General features: G+C 44.9%; 1 protein-coding gene across 3 annotated transcripts; it reads left to right on the forward strand.

Annotated features, from left to right (window-relative positions):
• Positions 1–860: 860 nt before the first annotated feature.
• Positions 861–13,713, forward strand: FKBP6 (FKBP prolyl isomerase family member 6 (inactive); the record flags this gene model as incomplete). Of its 3 annotated transcripts, none has more annotated exons than XM_080941471.1 (8): positions 861–917; positions 1,114–1,231; positions 2,773–2,862; positions 4,506–4,708; positions 5,911–6,030; positions 11,101–11,295; positions 11,659–11,768; positions 13,623–13,713. In XM_080941471.1, 8 exons carry the CDS (start codon positions 861–863, stop codon positions 13,711–13,713), a joined length of 984 nt encoding a protein of 327 aa, XP_080797597.1. The 3 variants fall into 3 exon arrangements, with proteins under 3 accessions (XP_080797597.1, XP_080797598.1, XP_080797596.1); XM_080941470.1 differs by lacking the exon at positions 861–917 and adding an exon at positions 976–1,032; XM_080941472.1 differs by lacking the exon at positions 5,911–6,030.
• Positions 13,714–14,711: the final 998 nt, after the last annotated feature.

Consider the following 14,711-nt stretch of genomic DNA (forward strand, 5'->3'; position numbering starts at 1 on the left):
TCAATGCTACTAAAATATGAACTTTTAATATCTGAAATCTTGGACCCAGCTCTGGTTGTAAACAACTTGATTCCCAGCACTTGGGAGGTAGAGGCAGGTGGATTTCTGTGACTTCTCGAGACCAGCCTACTCTGCCTAGCTAGTTCTAGGCCCACCAGGCCTCTTTATGAGAGAAAGAAGTAAGGGAGAGAGGAAGGGAAAGAGGGAGAGGGAGAGGGAGGGAGAGGGAGAGAGAGGAGGGGAGGGCAGGGGAGGGGAGGAGAGGAGAAAAGAAGAAAAGAAGAAGAAAGAAAGAAAGAAAAGGAAAGAAAGAAAGAAAAGAAAAAGAGGAAGGAAAGAAGTAAAGGTGAAGTCTCGGGTTGGAGACTTAGCTCAGCAGCAGAAAGCCTGTCTAGACTCCTCAGTAAAGCGACTGGTTCAGAGATGGGGCAACTACTTAGAATCCTGATGGGAATGTGGCTCACTAGTAGGTCGCTTGCCTAATATTGACTACTTTTATCGCCAGTACCACACAAAAATAAGCTATTGAGAGCATCTACCTAGTCAACCACGAGGTTAAAAAGCACGTGTCGCTTCCAGTCACTAATTTTGTGGTGATGTGTCCCACTTGTGAGAGAACGGAAAACGTAATACAGAGAGACCAAAAGAAAGGCTTTTGTGCCCAATAAAATACTGTCAGAAGCCCTCCCAGGGCTCCATCATGCTTTGCGCCTGCCATCACGTGCACAGTGTGTGCTGGGAGACCCTCAGCGCATGCTCGCTGCGTCAATCACGTGCTGTTTTCTCGTGCACAGCCTGCGTGGTGCCCGACTTCCGGGAGTAGTTTCTGGTGAGGCCTTTGGCGACGGTTGAGCGGCAAGATGAGTGTCTTCTCGCGCCTCAGGAACGGAATCCCACCGTCGCGAGATGACTGCCAGGTACGGAGTGGGGTCGGGGGCCTGGGAGCACGAGCTGGGGAGCACCCGGAGCGCGGCCATGGGTGGTAGCACCCGAGGCCCGGGAGTCCTGGAAGGGGACGACATCCTAGGCCAGGTGAGGGCGGGAACATGGCGCGGGCCTGAGGAGATGAGCCAAGCGGCTTTTGCCTCTGAGGCGTGTCTTTCTCCCTCCCAGTCTCCCTATGAGCGATTAAGTCAACGCATGCTGGACATTTCCGGGGACCGAGGGGTGCTGAAGGATATCATCCGAGAGGGCGCTGGCGACCCTGTGACACCTGATGCTTCGGTGCTGGGTCAGTATGGAGACCGCTACTGGCTGCTCTTTGTCCTTGGGAAACTATAGTTTGGGTTTTGTTTTTGTTTTTTTGTTTTTTGTTTTGTTTTGTTTTCATGAAACAGGGTCTCACGCAACCCAGACTGGCCTTTTAACTGCTGTTGTAGCTGAGGTTGACCTTGAACTCCTGATACTCCTGTTTCCACCTTTCAAGTCCTAGCCTAATGGATAGGCACCACTACATTTTATGTGGTGCTAGGAACAGAGCCCAGGGAATGTATACCAAGCCACCTGGCTGGTTTACAGTCTTATTTGTTTCAAGGTACCAGGGATGGAACCCAGAACCTAGGTGTCTTCAATTGGTGATTGCATCTTTCCAAAATATGGCTGCTTTAAGGACTAGATGTGTTTACCCTGAATGGAGAGGTTTTGATTTTGAGAAACAATCTCATGTGTCCCAGGCTGGCCTCAAATCCTATGTAATCAAAGATGACCTAGAACTTTTGTTTCGCCTCCCAAATACTGAGATTACTCATGTATGCCACCATGCCTGGTTTATGCAGTACTGGGGAATGGAACCCTGGGCCTTGTACATGCTCGTCAAACATTCTACCAATGAGCCACAACCTCGGCCTCTTTGTTGTTGCATATCTGGTTTTGGTTTTGTTGTTTTATTGTTTGTTTTGTTTTTGGAGTGGGATGGTTGGGTATTTTTGGGTTTTTTGGGTTTGGTTTTTTTTTTTTTTTTTTGTGGTGTGTGTGTTTGTTTTGGTTTGGTTTTTTGTTTTTGAGACAGGTGTCTCTTTCTAACTGCTCTGACTGTTCTGGTACTCCCTTTGAAGACCAGGCTTGCCTCAAATTCAAGAGATTTGCCTGTCTTTATCTCCCAAAGTGCTAGGATTAAAGGCATATGCCTTTGTTTTAATTTTTTGTTTGTTTTTGAGACAGGGTTCCCTGGGTATCCCTGGGTAGCCTGTAACTGTATATAGAACAGGATAGGCTAACCTTAAAACTCAGACATCCACCTGCCTTCATCTACACCTCCATAGTACTGGGATTAAAACTGCACCACCAAATCCAGTCTTTTTTTTAAAGACAGGGTCTCTCAGTATCCTGAGACAGCCTCAAATTGTCACTCTTCCTGCCTCAGCTTCTTTAGAGCTGGGTGACAGATGGCTGTCAGCCTTGCCTGCCTTGAGCTTTTAAGAAGTAAAGCAGGCTTCTGATGTCCCCTTTCTGCTACTGTGAACAGTGAGCTCTTGAACCTCAGAGTTGAAAGTCAGACATTCAGAACACCACAAGAAGCTTTCCTGTGTGTCTGGATGCCAGGCAACTTAAACTCATTTAATTCTTTCCCCACCCCAGACAGGCTCTCTGACCAGACAGGTGTCTGGTGCTAGCATAGAATTTGCAGTGTAGCCGAGACTACTTTTGTCTCCGATTTCCCAAGTGTTGGGATTATAGACATCCTCCACCATGCACAGCTAATTGCAGTGTTTCCCTGCGGGTGTCTTAGGAATGTTTTCCTCACATTTTTGCTTTCTTTCCCCTCTGCCTTAGTGAAATATTCTGGATACCTGGAGCACATGGATAAGCCTTTTGATTCTAATTGCTTTAGGAAAACACCTCGGCTGATGAAACTTGGAGAAGGTAAAGTCATCTGGGGTCATCTGGGCAGAAGAAGATAGGCCATGTTTTTGGACTGTTACAACATCCAGGAAACAGGCTCTTAGAGTTGGTAGCTGAGCTTGGTTTTCAGGGAAGCACCAGGCTGTCTTGTAATTTTTCTTCTTGGACATTATTTTTGGCTGATAGCCTACCTACCTTGCAAGTTTATCTTGACATCTAAGTTACCCATTGGGTGTTATTAAAATGCATTTATGTATATGTGCCCAGTGCCTGCAGAGGACAGAAGGTGGTAAGCCACCTGGAACTGTGTTAGGCAGTTGTGAACCATCATGAAGTTATTTGGAACCAAACCCAGGTCCTCTGCAAGAGCAGTAAGCACTCTTTAACTGTTGAACCATCTCTCCAGCTACAGGGCATTTTTTAAGACAGAATCTCACTGTGAAGCCCACACCTACCATGAACTCAGAAGTCTCCTACCTCAGTTCTAACGTGATAGGGTAGTAAACATGAGCCCCCCACACCTGATCCACTGTGCACGATTCTTAGTGCATTTATGAAGTAAATAGTATATGTTTACTTCCTAGCATATGTAGTGAAGTAATGTATCATAGGATCTGGGAGAATGAGCCAGTCAGTAAAGTGCTTGCCATGTAAGCTTGAAGACTCACTTTCCATCCCACAGACCCATGAGTTTTCCTTTGTTGGTTGGTTTTTGTTTTTGTTTTAAAAGGCCAGATGTAGTATCATATGCTTATAATCTCAGTGCAAGGGAGGCAGAAACAGATGTCTTTCTGGAGTTCTCTGGCCAGCCAGCCTCCTTAGCAGACTCCAGGACATTGAGAATCCTGTCTCAGAAAACAAGGCAAATGCCCCGGAGGAATGACAGTTGAGACTGTCGTCTAGCATCTGGATGCATGTGGACATACATCAACACACACATCTCAAGATGCTATGCTCAGATAACGAGAACCCCATCTTATGAACCTTACTAGGGTTGGGGAGGTTGGTCTCTAATCCAGAAACGAATGTTATAGAATTGAATGAAACATGGAGGTCTGAGGAATGATCTGGGTCTGCTTGATGACATTACAATTACCCTCCTTTTAGCAGGGCCACAGGCAGTCTGGAAAAGAAGGCTTGAGATGAGAACCCTGAGGTTTGAATAAGATTTCAGTTGTGGGACTTGAGAGATGGTTCAAGGGTTAAGAGCAATGACTGCTTTTCCAGGAGATGGGGTTCAATTTACAACACTGATATGGTGGCTTACAGTCATCTATAACTCCAGTTCCTGGGGATCTGATGACCTCTTCTGGACAGTATGGGCATTGATTAAATGAATTTGGCACACATACAAACAGCAAAACACATAAATGGAAATATACATAAAAATAAAGGAAAAAATCTTAAGTTTCAGTTAGAATAGATAGACCATAGGCATGGATGGCAGAGAACTTAAAAGAAAGAACAGACTGCAGCAGAGATGGAGCCTGCAGAAGGTGGCATTTATGAAAAGTAGGACAATAGGAGCAAGACTGAGCACTGAGTTGGGCACCCAATGCAAAAGGTTTGGTTGGAATACCCCCTTGGATTGAAGTAGGGGAAACTGGTACCTGTGAACGGAATGCTGAGTGAACTTCAGTTGAATTCTTGGTCCTTTATTCCAGATATTACACTCTGGGGCATGGAGCTGGGCCTTCTAAGCATGCGCAGAGGGGAACTGGCCAGGTTCCTGTTCAAGCCAACCTATGCTTATGGCACCCTAGGATGCCCACCCCTCATCCCTCCAAATGCCACTGTTCTGTTTGAGATTGAGCTGATTGACTTCCTGGACTCTGCTGAGTCAGACAAGTTTTGTGCACTCTCAGCTGTAAGTTTCAGATCTTGGATTTTCCAGCACTTTCTAAATGGAGGGATGGGGTCACATTTGGGTGGCTTTGTTAGAACACCCGCACTGAGTTCTACCCAGCCTACTGAACAGTGATGTCTGCTCTCCTCTATCTGAGGTAATGTAAGGTATAAATTAGCTCAGTATGAGCTATTTGCCATTTAATCATCCTTTGCTTAGTTCTCACTACAAGTTGGTGAGTACTTTTCAGGAAGTTAGACACTGGTAGCTTAATAATGAGGGTTATTGAGGCTTGGGGATATGATAGTTTGTGCCTAGAACCCCTACTAAAGGGCTGGGGCTATGTATGTCAAGTAGTAGAGCGATAATATTAACAAGCCCTTGGTTTTATCCCCAGTACCATAAATACAAGTTAGAGAATTGGTTCTTCCTTGAGAATTGAAAAAGGTGCTGCTTGCTTTTAGTCCTAGCACTCAGGAGGAAGAGGCAGGCAGATCTCTGTGAGCTTAAGACCAATCTGGTCTACATAGTTCCAGGACAGCCAGAGCTACACAGAGAAACCGTCTCTCAAAAAAAAAAAAAAAAAAAAAGGAAAGGAAAGAGAAAAGGCTTTTACTAACTTGGCAGGCTAACCATGACATGAGATGCACGCTGAGGCAGTTTTCATGGCCCAAGCCCTGGCTTTCCTGTGTGACCTCTAGCTCCCCATCTTAGAGCACAGAGCTTTGCTCCTCCGTGTGATTTGGTCATACACACCTAACTGTCAGGGCTGCAAGTGAATGTCTCACTACTGTCATATCTTTCCAGAGTACATCTTCCTGCACTTACCTGGGGTTCTGATTTCAAGGCTCAGGGTAGGGTTCTATGGAAGGTTCTAATGTGAGGCCAGGATATCAGCATGAGCATGTAGAACCTCCTAGGCCCTAAGCCAACTAAGACCTTCCAAATTAAATTTTTGTTGAGTAATTGGTCCGGGCTTGGCAGGCTCCTTCAGTTTCTGTGGGTGCTTTCTGTTTCTGGGGGAATCTGAGAAGGACCACAGCAGCCACTGACACTGGGCTGCTCCTTAGATAGGCCCATTATAGTTTGCACCTGTGTGGCCTCTGCACACACAAGCAGTAAGTTTGTGGTCCCAGAGGGAAATGTTGATGATTGTAACATGGCAGCTATTGTGCCACTGGGGTTTCTGGCTCCATGTTGCTCCTCTTGTCTTTGGTCTTTAGGAGCAGCAAGAACAGTTTCCACTCCAGAAAGTCCTCAAGGTAGCAGCAACTGAGAGGGAGTTCGGCAACTACCTTTTCCGCCAGAATCGCTTCTGTGATGCCAAAGTGAGATACAAGCGGGTAAGAATGTTATGGAAGTGTGTGTTCCAGAAAACTTATCTTTTAAAATTTTATGTGTATGGCTGTGCAGTCTGCATGTATGTAGCCCACCACAGACATGCCTAGTGACTTCGAGGCCAGAAGAAAATGTCTGGTCCCTGGGAATTGATTGTTACGAACTGTAGTTTCAGACAGTTGTGAGACACCATGTGGTGCTGGGATTTGAACCTAGATCTTCTGGAAGAGCAGTCAGTACTCTTAACCTCTGAGCCATCTCTTCAGCCCCAGAAAACTTAAGAGCATAAGCTTCACCTGTTTTGCTGCTCTTCATGGGAAACCATTAAGAAGATCACATTAAGCTGGGCCTGGTGGTTCATGCCTGTACCAGGGAGGCTGATGTAGGAGGATTGCAAATTCCAGGCCTGCTTGGGCTTCTTAGCTAGACTCTATATTTCAGTGGGTAAGAATGCTTGCTTCATAAGCATGAGAATCTGAGTTCAAATCCTAGTGCCCACATAAAATGCTGGCATGGAGGAGAATCCTTTGGTCACGCCAAGGCTCGATGCCCCAGTGTAGGAGGAATATCAGGGCAGGGAGGCAGGAAGGGGTGGGTGGAGGAACACCCTCATAGAAGCAGGGGAGAGGGGATGGGATAGGGGGCTTGTGGAGGGGAAGCCGGGAAAAGGGATAATATTTGAAATATAAATAAAAATATCCAATAAAAATCCTGGCATAGGTTCTGGAAAGATGATTTAACAGTGCAGAGTACTTATTGCTCTTACAGAAGATCAGAATTTGATTCTCAACATCTATATGATGCACAGTTGCCTGTAACTCCAGTCCCAGGGAATAACCCTCTTCTGACCTCCATAGGTTCCCGCACCCACATAGTACACATACATTCACATAGGCATGCACACTTACACATAAAGGTGGTGTTGTTTAAGCCAGGTGTGGACACGTATGTGCTCAATCCCAATATTGTGGGAAGCTGAAACAAGAAGATTGCTGAGACTTGGCTCCAAGTTCAGTGAGAAATCTTGTCTCAAGGAATAAAATAGAACAGTGTGCTTCTCAACCTTCTAATGCTGCAGCCCTTTAATTCAGCTCCTTATGTTGTGGTGACCCCAACCATGAAATTATTTTTGTTGCCACTTCATAACTGTAATTTTGCTCCTATTATAAATTGGAATGTAAATGTGTTTTCCGATGGTGTTAGGTTTGGGGCTTCAGTCCACAGGTTGAGAGCCACTGAGGTAGAATGACACCGCAGGACACGTGACATTGTCCTCTGCCCCCCTTATGCACACACCAACCCACCCACACATGCACATACCCATACACACACATACACATGAAAAATTCTTACGTTAGAATGGAATGAGTGAGGGGAGCTTGGGAGTAGGGTAATGTGAAGCGACATTCTGTACAATGATCTTTTTTCAAGACATGTCACCCTATAGCCCAGGCTGGCCTCAGGCTCATGGCAATCCTGCCTCAGCCTCTCACATGCAAGGGTTACAGGCATGAGGCACAAATCTGACTCTATCTGTGATTCTATTTGTTTGCATGTCTGTTTGAGGCATAGTCTCACTGTGTAACCTTAGCTGCCCAGTACTTGCTTTGTAGACCAGGCTGTCACTGAACTCACAGAGATACACCTGCCTCTGCCTTCTGAGTGCTAGGATGAAAGGTGTGCACCACTGTGCCTGGCCTGCATGTTGATCTTCATGCTGTTTTCCTGGGTATATTAAGTTATGAAGCTTCATTAAGCTATGCACTTTTTCTTACCTATTTCCATATGTACTTTAATAATTACCATCCTGGGGAGGTGAGGAAATAGTTCAGGTGGTAAAGAGTTTGAAAGAAAGAATCATGATCTGAATTTGATCTTGAGAATCCATATTTAAAAATTAAAAAAAAAGGGCCAAGTGTGATAGTGCCTACTTTTAATCCTAGTACTGGGAAGGCAGAGATATGTAGGTCCCTGGGACTCCCTGACCAGCAAGACTAATCCCCTTGGCGAGATTCAGGCCAGTGAGAGAGGCAGTGTCCAACAGAACAAAGTAAATGAATGGCTCCTGAGGAGGTTGTCTTCTGGTCTTCACATGCACTTACAGGTACTCGCCCATGCATACATCCACACATACAAACATGCACACATGTAATAACAAAAAAAATTACTGCTCCCCAAAAGTTAAAATATCCTCCATCGAGCACTCCCCTTCTCCAGCTATAGCTGATTTTCTTCGTTGTATTTGCCGTTTGTGGGATTTCCTGTCTCTGACTATGGAGACTGGGTCCTTCTGTGGCAGGTTGGGTCTCCAGCTATAGGGCTCTGGGGTAGGCAGATCGGACAGAGGTCTGTTGTGCTCTCTGTTGTGGAAACAGTACTATTTCATACACCTGCTAACAGCCCTCCACCTGCCTATTTCAGAATTGACAGTCTTTTTGGTTCCATTTCTCCAGAAAACAGACCTGTGCTGGGGATACAGCTCAGTTGGTAGAATTGGCAGGTATGAAGCCCTGGGCTCTAACCTTGGCACTCTGTAAAACCGGTATACTCTTTCTTGGATTGGACACAGGAGAAACAGAAGTTTAAATTCAGACTGCAGACATCACTCAGCAGTTAAAAGTGCAGAAGACCTGAACTCTGTTCCCAGCACTCACATCAGGCTGCTTACAACTGCTTGTAACTCCAGCTCCAAGAGCCATGTTATCTCTGCTATCTCCAGTCTCTATTAGCACCTACTCACAGATGAGCACACAGTACACATGCATGCACATAATTAAAAATAAGAAATTGAGGTCTTTCTTGCTACATAGTGAGTTTGAGGCCAGACTGGGATACATGAGACACTTATCTCAAAGATCTAAAAAAGGGAAGCTTAGAATTTTATACCTCTAGTCCCAGTACTTGGGAGGCATAAGCAGGCAGATTGCTGTGAGGTCAAGGCCAGCTTGGTCTACATATTGAGTAAGTTCCAAGGCAGATAGGGCTACATAGAGAAACCCTGTCTTACAAGACAAAACAAACAAACAAACTCTGAAAACCAACAGATAGGGAACTGAAAGGATGGTTCAGCAATTTAGAGCATTTCTGCTTCAACATAGGATCCAAGTTCAATTCACTGCACCCATATAGTGCCTCACAACCATCTGTAACTCATAACTCCAGTTCCAAGAATCTGATGCTCTTTTCTGATCTCTGGACCTCAGGCATACATGCATATGAGCATACAGACAAGGCATTCATACACATAAACTTAAAAAAAAAAGCAAAGAAGAAGCTGCATGTATTAGTATAATCCTTTAATCCCAGCTCTTGGGGAGGCAGAAGCAGGTGTATCTCTGGGAGCTTGAGTCCAGCCTGATCTACACAGAGAGTTCCAAGACAGCCAGAGCTGTAGGAAGAGACACTGTCTCAAACCCCCCTCCCAAGTTTTTTTAAATTGTGTGTATGTTTCTGTGTAGGAGTATATATATTTGAGAGTGCTGGTGCTGATAGAAGCCAGAGACATAGGATCCCCTATAGCTGGAATAACCAACAGTGGGGAGGCACCTGATGTGGGTGCTGGGATTCCAGCTTGTCCTTGACTCTTGGTGGGTTTATGTTCTTAATCTTTTTGAGGCAAAGGATTAGAGATATTGTCTGCAGATTGTTGTCTGCTTCATCCAGGTTTGCATGTTTTCTCCTGTCAGAAACCTTCAAACTGGGCTAGAAAGATTTCAGTGGTTAGAAACATGTATTGCTCTTGCAGAGGACCTGTGTTCAATTTCCAGAATTCACATTAGGCACAAGAATACATGTAACTCTAGTTCCAGGAAGATCTAATGCCCTCTTCTAGCCTCCACAGGCATTGAACTCATGTGCACACATCCTAACACACGCACACACACACAGTTTTTTGAGACAGAATTCCTTTGTATAGCCCTGACTGTCCTAGAACTTGCTGTGTAGACCAAGCTGCTCTGGAACTCAGAGATTTGTTTGGCTCTGCCTCTTGAGTGCTGGGATTAAAAGTATGTGCCACAACCTCCTGGTACATGTCTTAGTGTTTCATTGCTGTGAACAGACACCATGACCAAGGCAACTCTTATAAAGGACAACATTTAGTTGGCTTACAGGTTCTTGTTGTAGTAAAAATAAAAAGTTGTAACTTTTATCCCAAGCTAGTGCCGACAACTGTAAGGCCACATGGCACTGCAAGTATCTTTATCTTAGTGGCTTCATGCTGCCTCTAAGTACTCACAGACCACGCAGGACAGAAGCATCCAGGGTCCACTACCACCCCAGTGTGTTGCTTTCACTCACTTTCCTTTGGCATGTTGTTGCCAAGCCTTGCACACATACATTCCAACTCTGTGGTAGGCTTTGTGTGTCTTGCCACTTTGCACTCAATTAAGTTACCACATCAAAATACTCTGATCTAATTGGAATAATATAATTTGCACACCTAGATAAGCCAAATGATCCTGTACAATTCCGTCCTTTATAAACTATTCATAACAACCTTATCCATACAGAGATGTGCCTAGAGTAACATCCATGTCTGCTTCCATGTTGCCTCCTCTTCAATCTTTCTTTCTCCTCCTCCTTTCTCCTTCTTAGACTCTGCCTACCTTTCCTTCTCATCTAATGATAGGCTCAATGGCCTTGTTGTATAATGATGTCATCCTACACGTTCTGAGGTTTAGTTCATATCATCATGGTAGGAAACATGGCAGTGTTCAAGCACTGCTTGTGCAGGAGGAGCTGAGATTTCTACATCTTGTTCTGAAAGCAAACAGAAGACTTTGTCTTCAGGCAGCTAGGAGACCAAAGCCCATCCCCACAGTGACATACTTCTTCCAACAGGGCCACACCTACTCCAACAAGACTATTCCCTGGGTTAAGCATATTCAGACCTCCACAGCACATATACATACTTTAAAACAATGAAAATAAATTTTAAGAAGCCTTTTTACTTTAATATATTAATAATATGTCTTGTGAACTAGTTGAGTTCTTTCTTAGATCAGTGGTTCTGTATGACTTGTAGGGATGTAGGTCTGTCCTTCCTGACCATTTGCCTTTCCTCCTCTCTCCAGGCCTTGCTGCTGCTCCATCGACGCTTGGCCATCTGTGAGGAGCAGCACTTGGTAGAACCTGCTGAGCTTCTAGTGCTCCTTAACCTATCCTTTGTGTACCTGAAGCTAGACCGACCTGCCATGGCCCTGCGCTATGGGGAGCAGGCTCTGCTCATTGACAAAAGGAATGCCAAGGCCCTCTTCAGGTGTGGACAGGTGAGTTGAGGGTATTGGGGAGAGGGGCTGGGACAGCAACTCAGTAAATTCTTGCCAAGCATGCAAGTCTGAGAGCCTGAGTTCATTCTCTAGAACTCACAGTGCTGGAGCCCAGCACCAGGGAGGCAGAGACAGGTACATCCCAGGAGTTCACTGGCCAGTCAGCCTAGATGAATTGGCCAGCCCTGGGTCCCAAAGGAGGACTTTATCTTGAAAAATAAGGTAGGCTGCTCTCAAGAAGGAAGCCGCTTTACTTCTGGTTTCCAACCACATGTGCACTCCCACACAGAGCAGTTCAGTCTCACTTGGGTTACTACCACAAATGCTAATCTTCTAATCTATTGTCTTGTCCTTTCTTCACAGGCTTGCCTCCTCCTAACGGAGTATGAGCAGGCCCGGGATTTTCTAGTGCGAGCTCAGAAGGAACAGCCCTGCAACCATGACATCAATAATGAGCTGAAGAAGCTGTCCAGGTGAGAGCCAAGGGTAAAAGTGTGACACAATGAAAAGAGGCACAATGAAAGATGGCTGTGAGAATTCTAGTCCAACCAACCATCTTGATAGCATATAGCTAGGAATGCTGTCATGAACTGGCTCAGAGCAGCCATCTCACCTGCACAGTCCATCGCTCACTGCCCTAAACTGACTGTTCCTGTGTGACGAAGCTTCACTCCTTAGCATCTCCTTCCCTGAAGATCAGTTCTCCCTAGAGAAGTCAGCCCAGGCAACTCTTGTGTATATCTACAAGTGTGTGTGTAGGCCAGAAAACAACCTTGAATGTGTGCCTGGGGTACAGCAGTTAGACTGGTCTGGTGGCTAGCCTGTAGGTCCTCCTGTCTGTCTACTGCTACCCCAAACCCACTCCATGCTGAAATTATAGACACATTCTACCTTCTGGGCCTGGTTCTTACCTGGTGCTGAAGATCCAAACTTGGGTCTTCACTTTCCCAAGTGAGCTATGTCTGTAGTCTCTGTGTACCTTACAAGGGTCTTGTGCAAACAAGATGTGGTGAGCCACTCTAGTAGTCCTAGCACCTAGGATACTGAAGCAGGAAGATCACAAATGCCAGACCTTCTAGGGTCTGAGTAAGGTATCTATTCCCTTCTAGGTTCAAAAACCAAAAGGTTGGTGAGCTAAGAATGCTTGCCATTCTGATCCCTAGAACCTATATAGTGGAAGGAGAGAACCGACCTGTAAATTTTTCTCTCACCTCCTTGCATGATGTGCACATGTACAGAATAAATAAATGTAAATAAATAAGTAAATGTAAATAAATAAATAAATAAAATTTTAGACTTCCCACAATAAAGTAAGTCTTGAATCTCAACACTCAGGAGGCAAAGGCAGGTGGATCTCTGAGTCCAAAGCTACCCTTGTCTACAGAGTGAGTTCTAGAACAGCTAGGGCTGCACCTTGCCTCTAAAAACCAAAATCAATTAATTGTAAAAAAGCTGTACTTAAGACTCTACCTGTTCTCAAAATCACCTGAGACCCCTTGTTCCTGATGAATCTTTCTAGAACCTCATTCAAGTAAGGACAACATCAATCCTTTAGAAATACTAAGCTAGTTCAATGGAGAAGTCTTGTGACCTGAGTGTTCATTCTTACAACCCATATGATAGAAGGAGAAAACTGGTTTCTACAAGTTGTTCTCTGAACTTCACAGACACTTCTCTCCCGACACATACATAAATAAATGTAATTATAAAAAAATAAAAGGAAAAGCTTTATTAAAAATGCCACTTTTTCTGTTTAGAGAAGCTATGTTTGTTGTAGAGAACCTGAAAACATCTTTCCATAAGTTCTAGAATAGTCGCCATTTTTCACATGTATTTTTTTCCTGCCTTTGTGAACTTGTTTCCTTAAGGTTAAGCATTCTATTGCCATCCTGAGGTGTGCATCATTTTTTTTTTTTTTTGAATGCAGTCTCTTTACTGCTGGCCTTTTGGGTTTTCTAGGAGCTTCCTTTCTGGTGTGGAAAGTATCCTCTCGGGTTAGATACCAAATTTTAGGGCAATCTGACCATTTTTTAGGAGGAAAGAGCTCAAAATGAGATTGACAACACTGAGAACAGGGGTCATTTAGCAGGTCTTGGCCTGAGCCCACTAACATTGGCTTTTGCCTTCCCAGCTGCTATCTTTCCAAATGATGGCCTTGTGTCCAGGTCCTTTTTCAGTGGGCTTAGCCTTGTCTGTCCTGGCATCTCCGCAGTGTTATCTTCATTGACTGATATCCAGTGTTGACTTTTTAGTGGCTGTAACCAGAGAATTCCAGCCACCAGATGTCACCTCCTGCAAATGTATAAAGCTTGCCTTTCTCTCCGTAGCCACTACAGGGACTATGTGGACAGAGAGAGAGAGATGTGTCACCGGATGTTTGCCCCCTGTGGAAGTGGCTCTTCAGTTGGAGGAAACTGAAGGTACTCAGAGGGCTGGGCATTAATTAAAAGATTCAGGGTTCTATCCATTGGGGAAGATGGTCCTCCTCAAGCAAGGCTCCATGACCAGTGGCTTTCTCTACTGAGAACAGCATAGGACAAATAGGACAAAATACTTTATGAGGGCCTTCCCACAGAGTGGGTCACTGAAAGAGGAACACTTCAAGTTAATTCATGTTTGGGAGGTTCGGAGCTCTCCGATTCAAAAGACTTTTCCATGGTTTGTGAAATTAAACTTTTCCTCAAAGTTTCTTAGTACTGAAGTCATTAGTGTGACACTTTACCTGAGCTTGAAAGAGAAATTTTGAGTTTCTTTGTTACTATGTTTTAGAGATAGTTTCATGTAGTTCAGGCTGGCCTGGAATTCACTATGTAGCTTAGAATGACCTTGAACTTCTGATCCTCCTGACTACCAACTGAGTACTAAAATTACAGGTTTGTGCCATCAGAGTCTGATTAATGTAGTACTGGGTATGGAACATGGCCCTGTGTGCCCAGTAGGCAGGCACTCTGCCCACCAAGTTACATGCTCAGCCTCTGTGTGTTTGTGTGGGTCCCTCAAGAGTGGTAGGATTAAGCACTCAGGAAGCAAAGACAGGCAGGTATTTGTGAGTTCCAGGCCAGCCTGGTCTACAGAGTAGTACACCATTATGTCTAGCTGCATGCAGTGTGTGTGTGTCTGTGTGTGCACCTCTGTCTGTGCGCGTGTATGCACATGCCGTTGAGGGTTGAACAGAGTGACCTCACATAACACAGTGACTCGTATACACTAGGTAAATGTAGACAAGTGTTCTGTCACTGAAAAGCTCAGGCTTTCTGTAATCTAGGCTTTCCCAAGAACTAGGGAAGCTCCAACCTCAGTTTACCTCTAACACATTACTAAAGGAGGCAAAATCTGTGTGGAGGAATTGGGCTGTGTAGTGCTTTTTCTGTTCTGCTGTCTACCAGAATTCAAAGTCTGAAGGAGCAGAACTGTCC

Source organism: Micromys minutus, assembly GCF_963924665.1.
Source record: "Micromys minutus genome assembly, chromosome: 29".
In the NCBI taxonomy this organism is placed as follows: domain Eukaryota; kingdom Metazoa; phylum Chordata; class Mammalia; order Rodentia; family Muridae; genus Micromys; species Micromys minutus.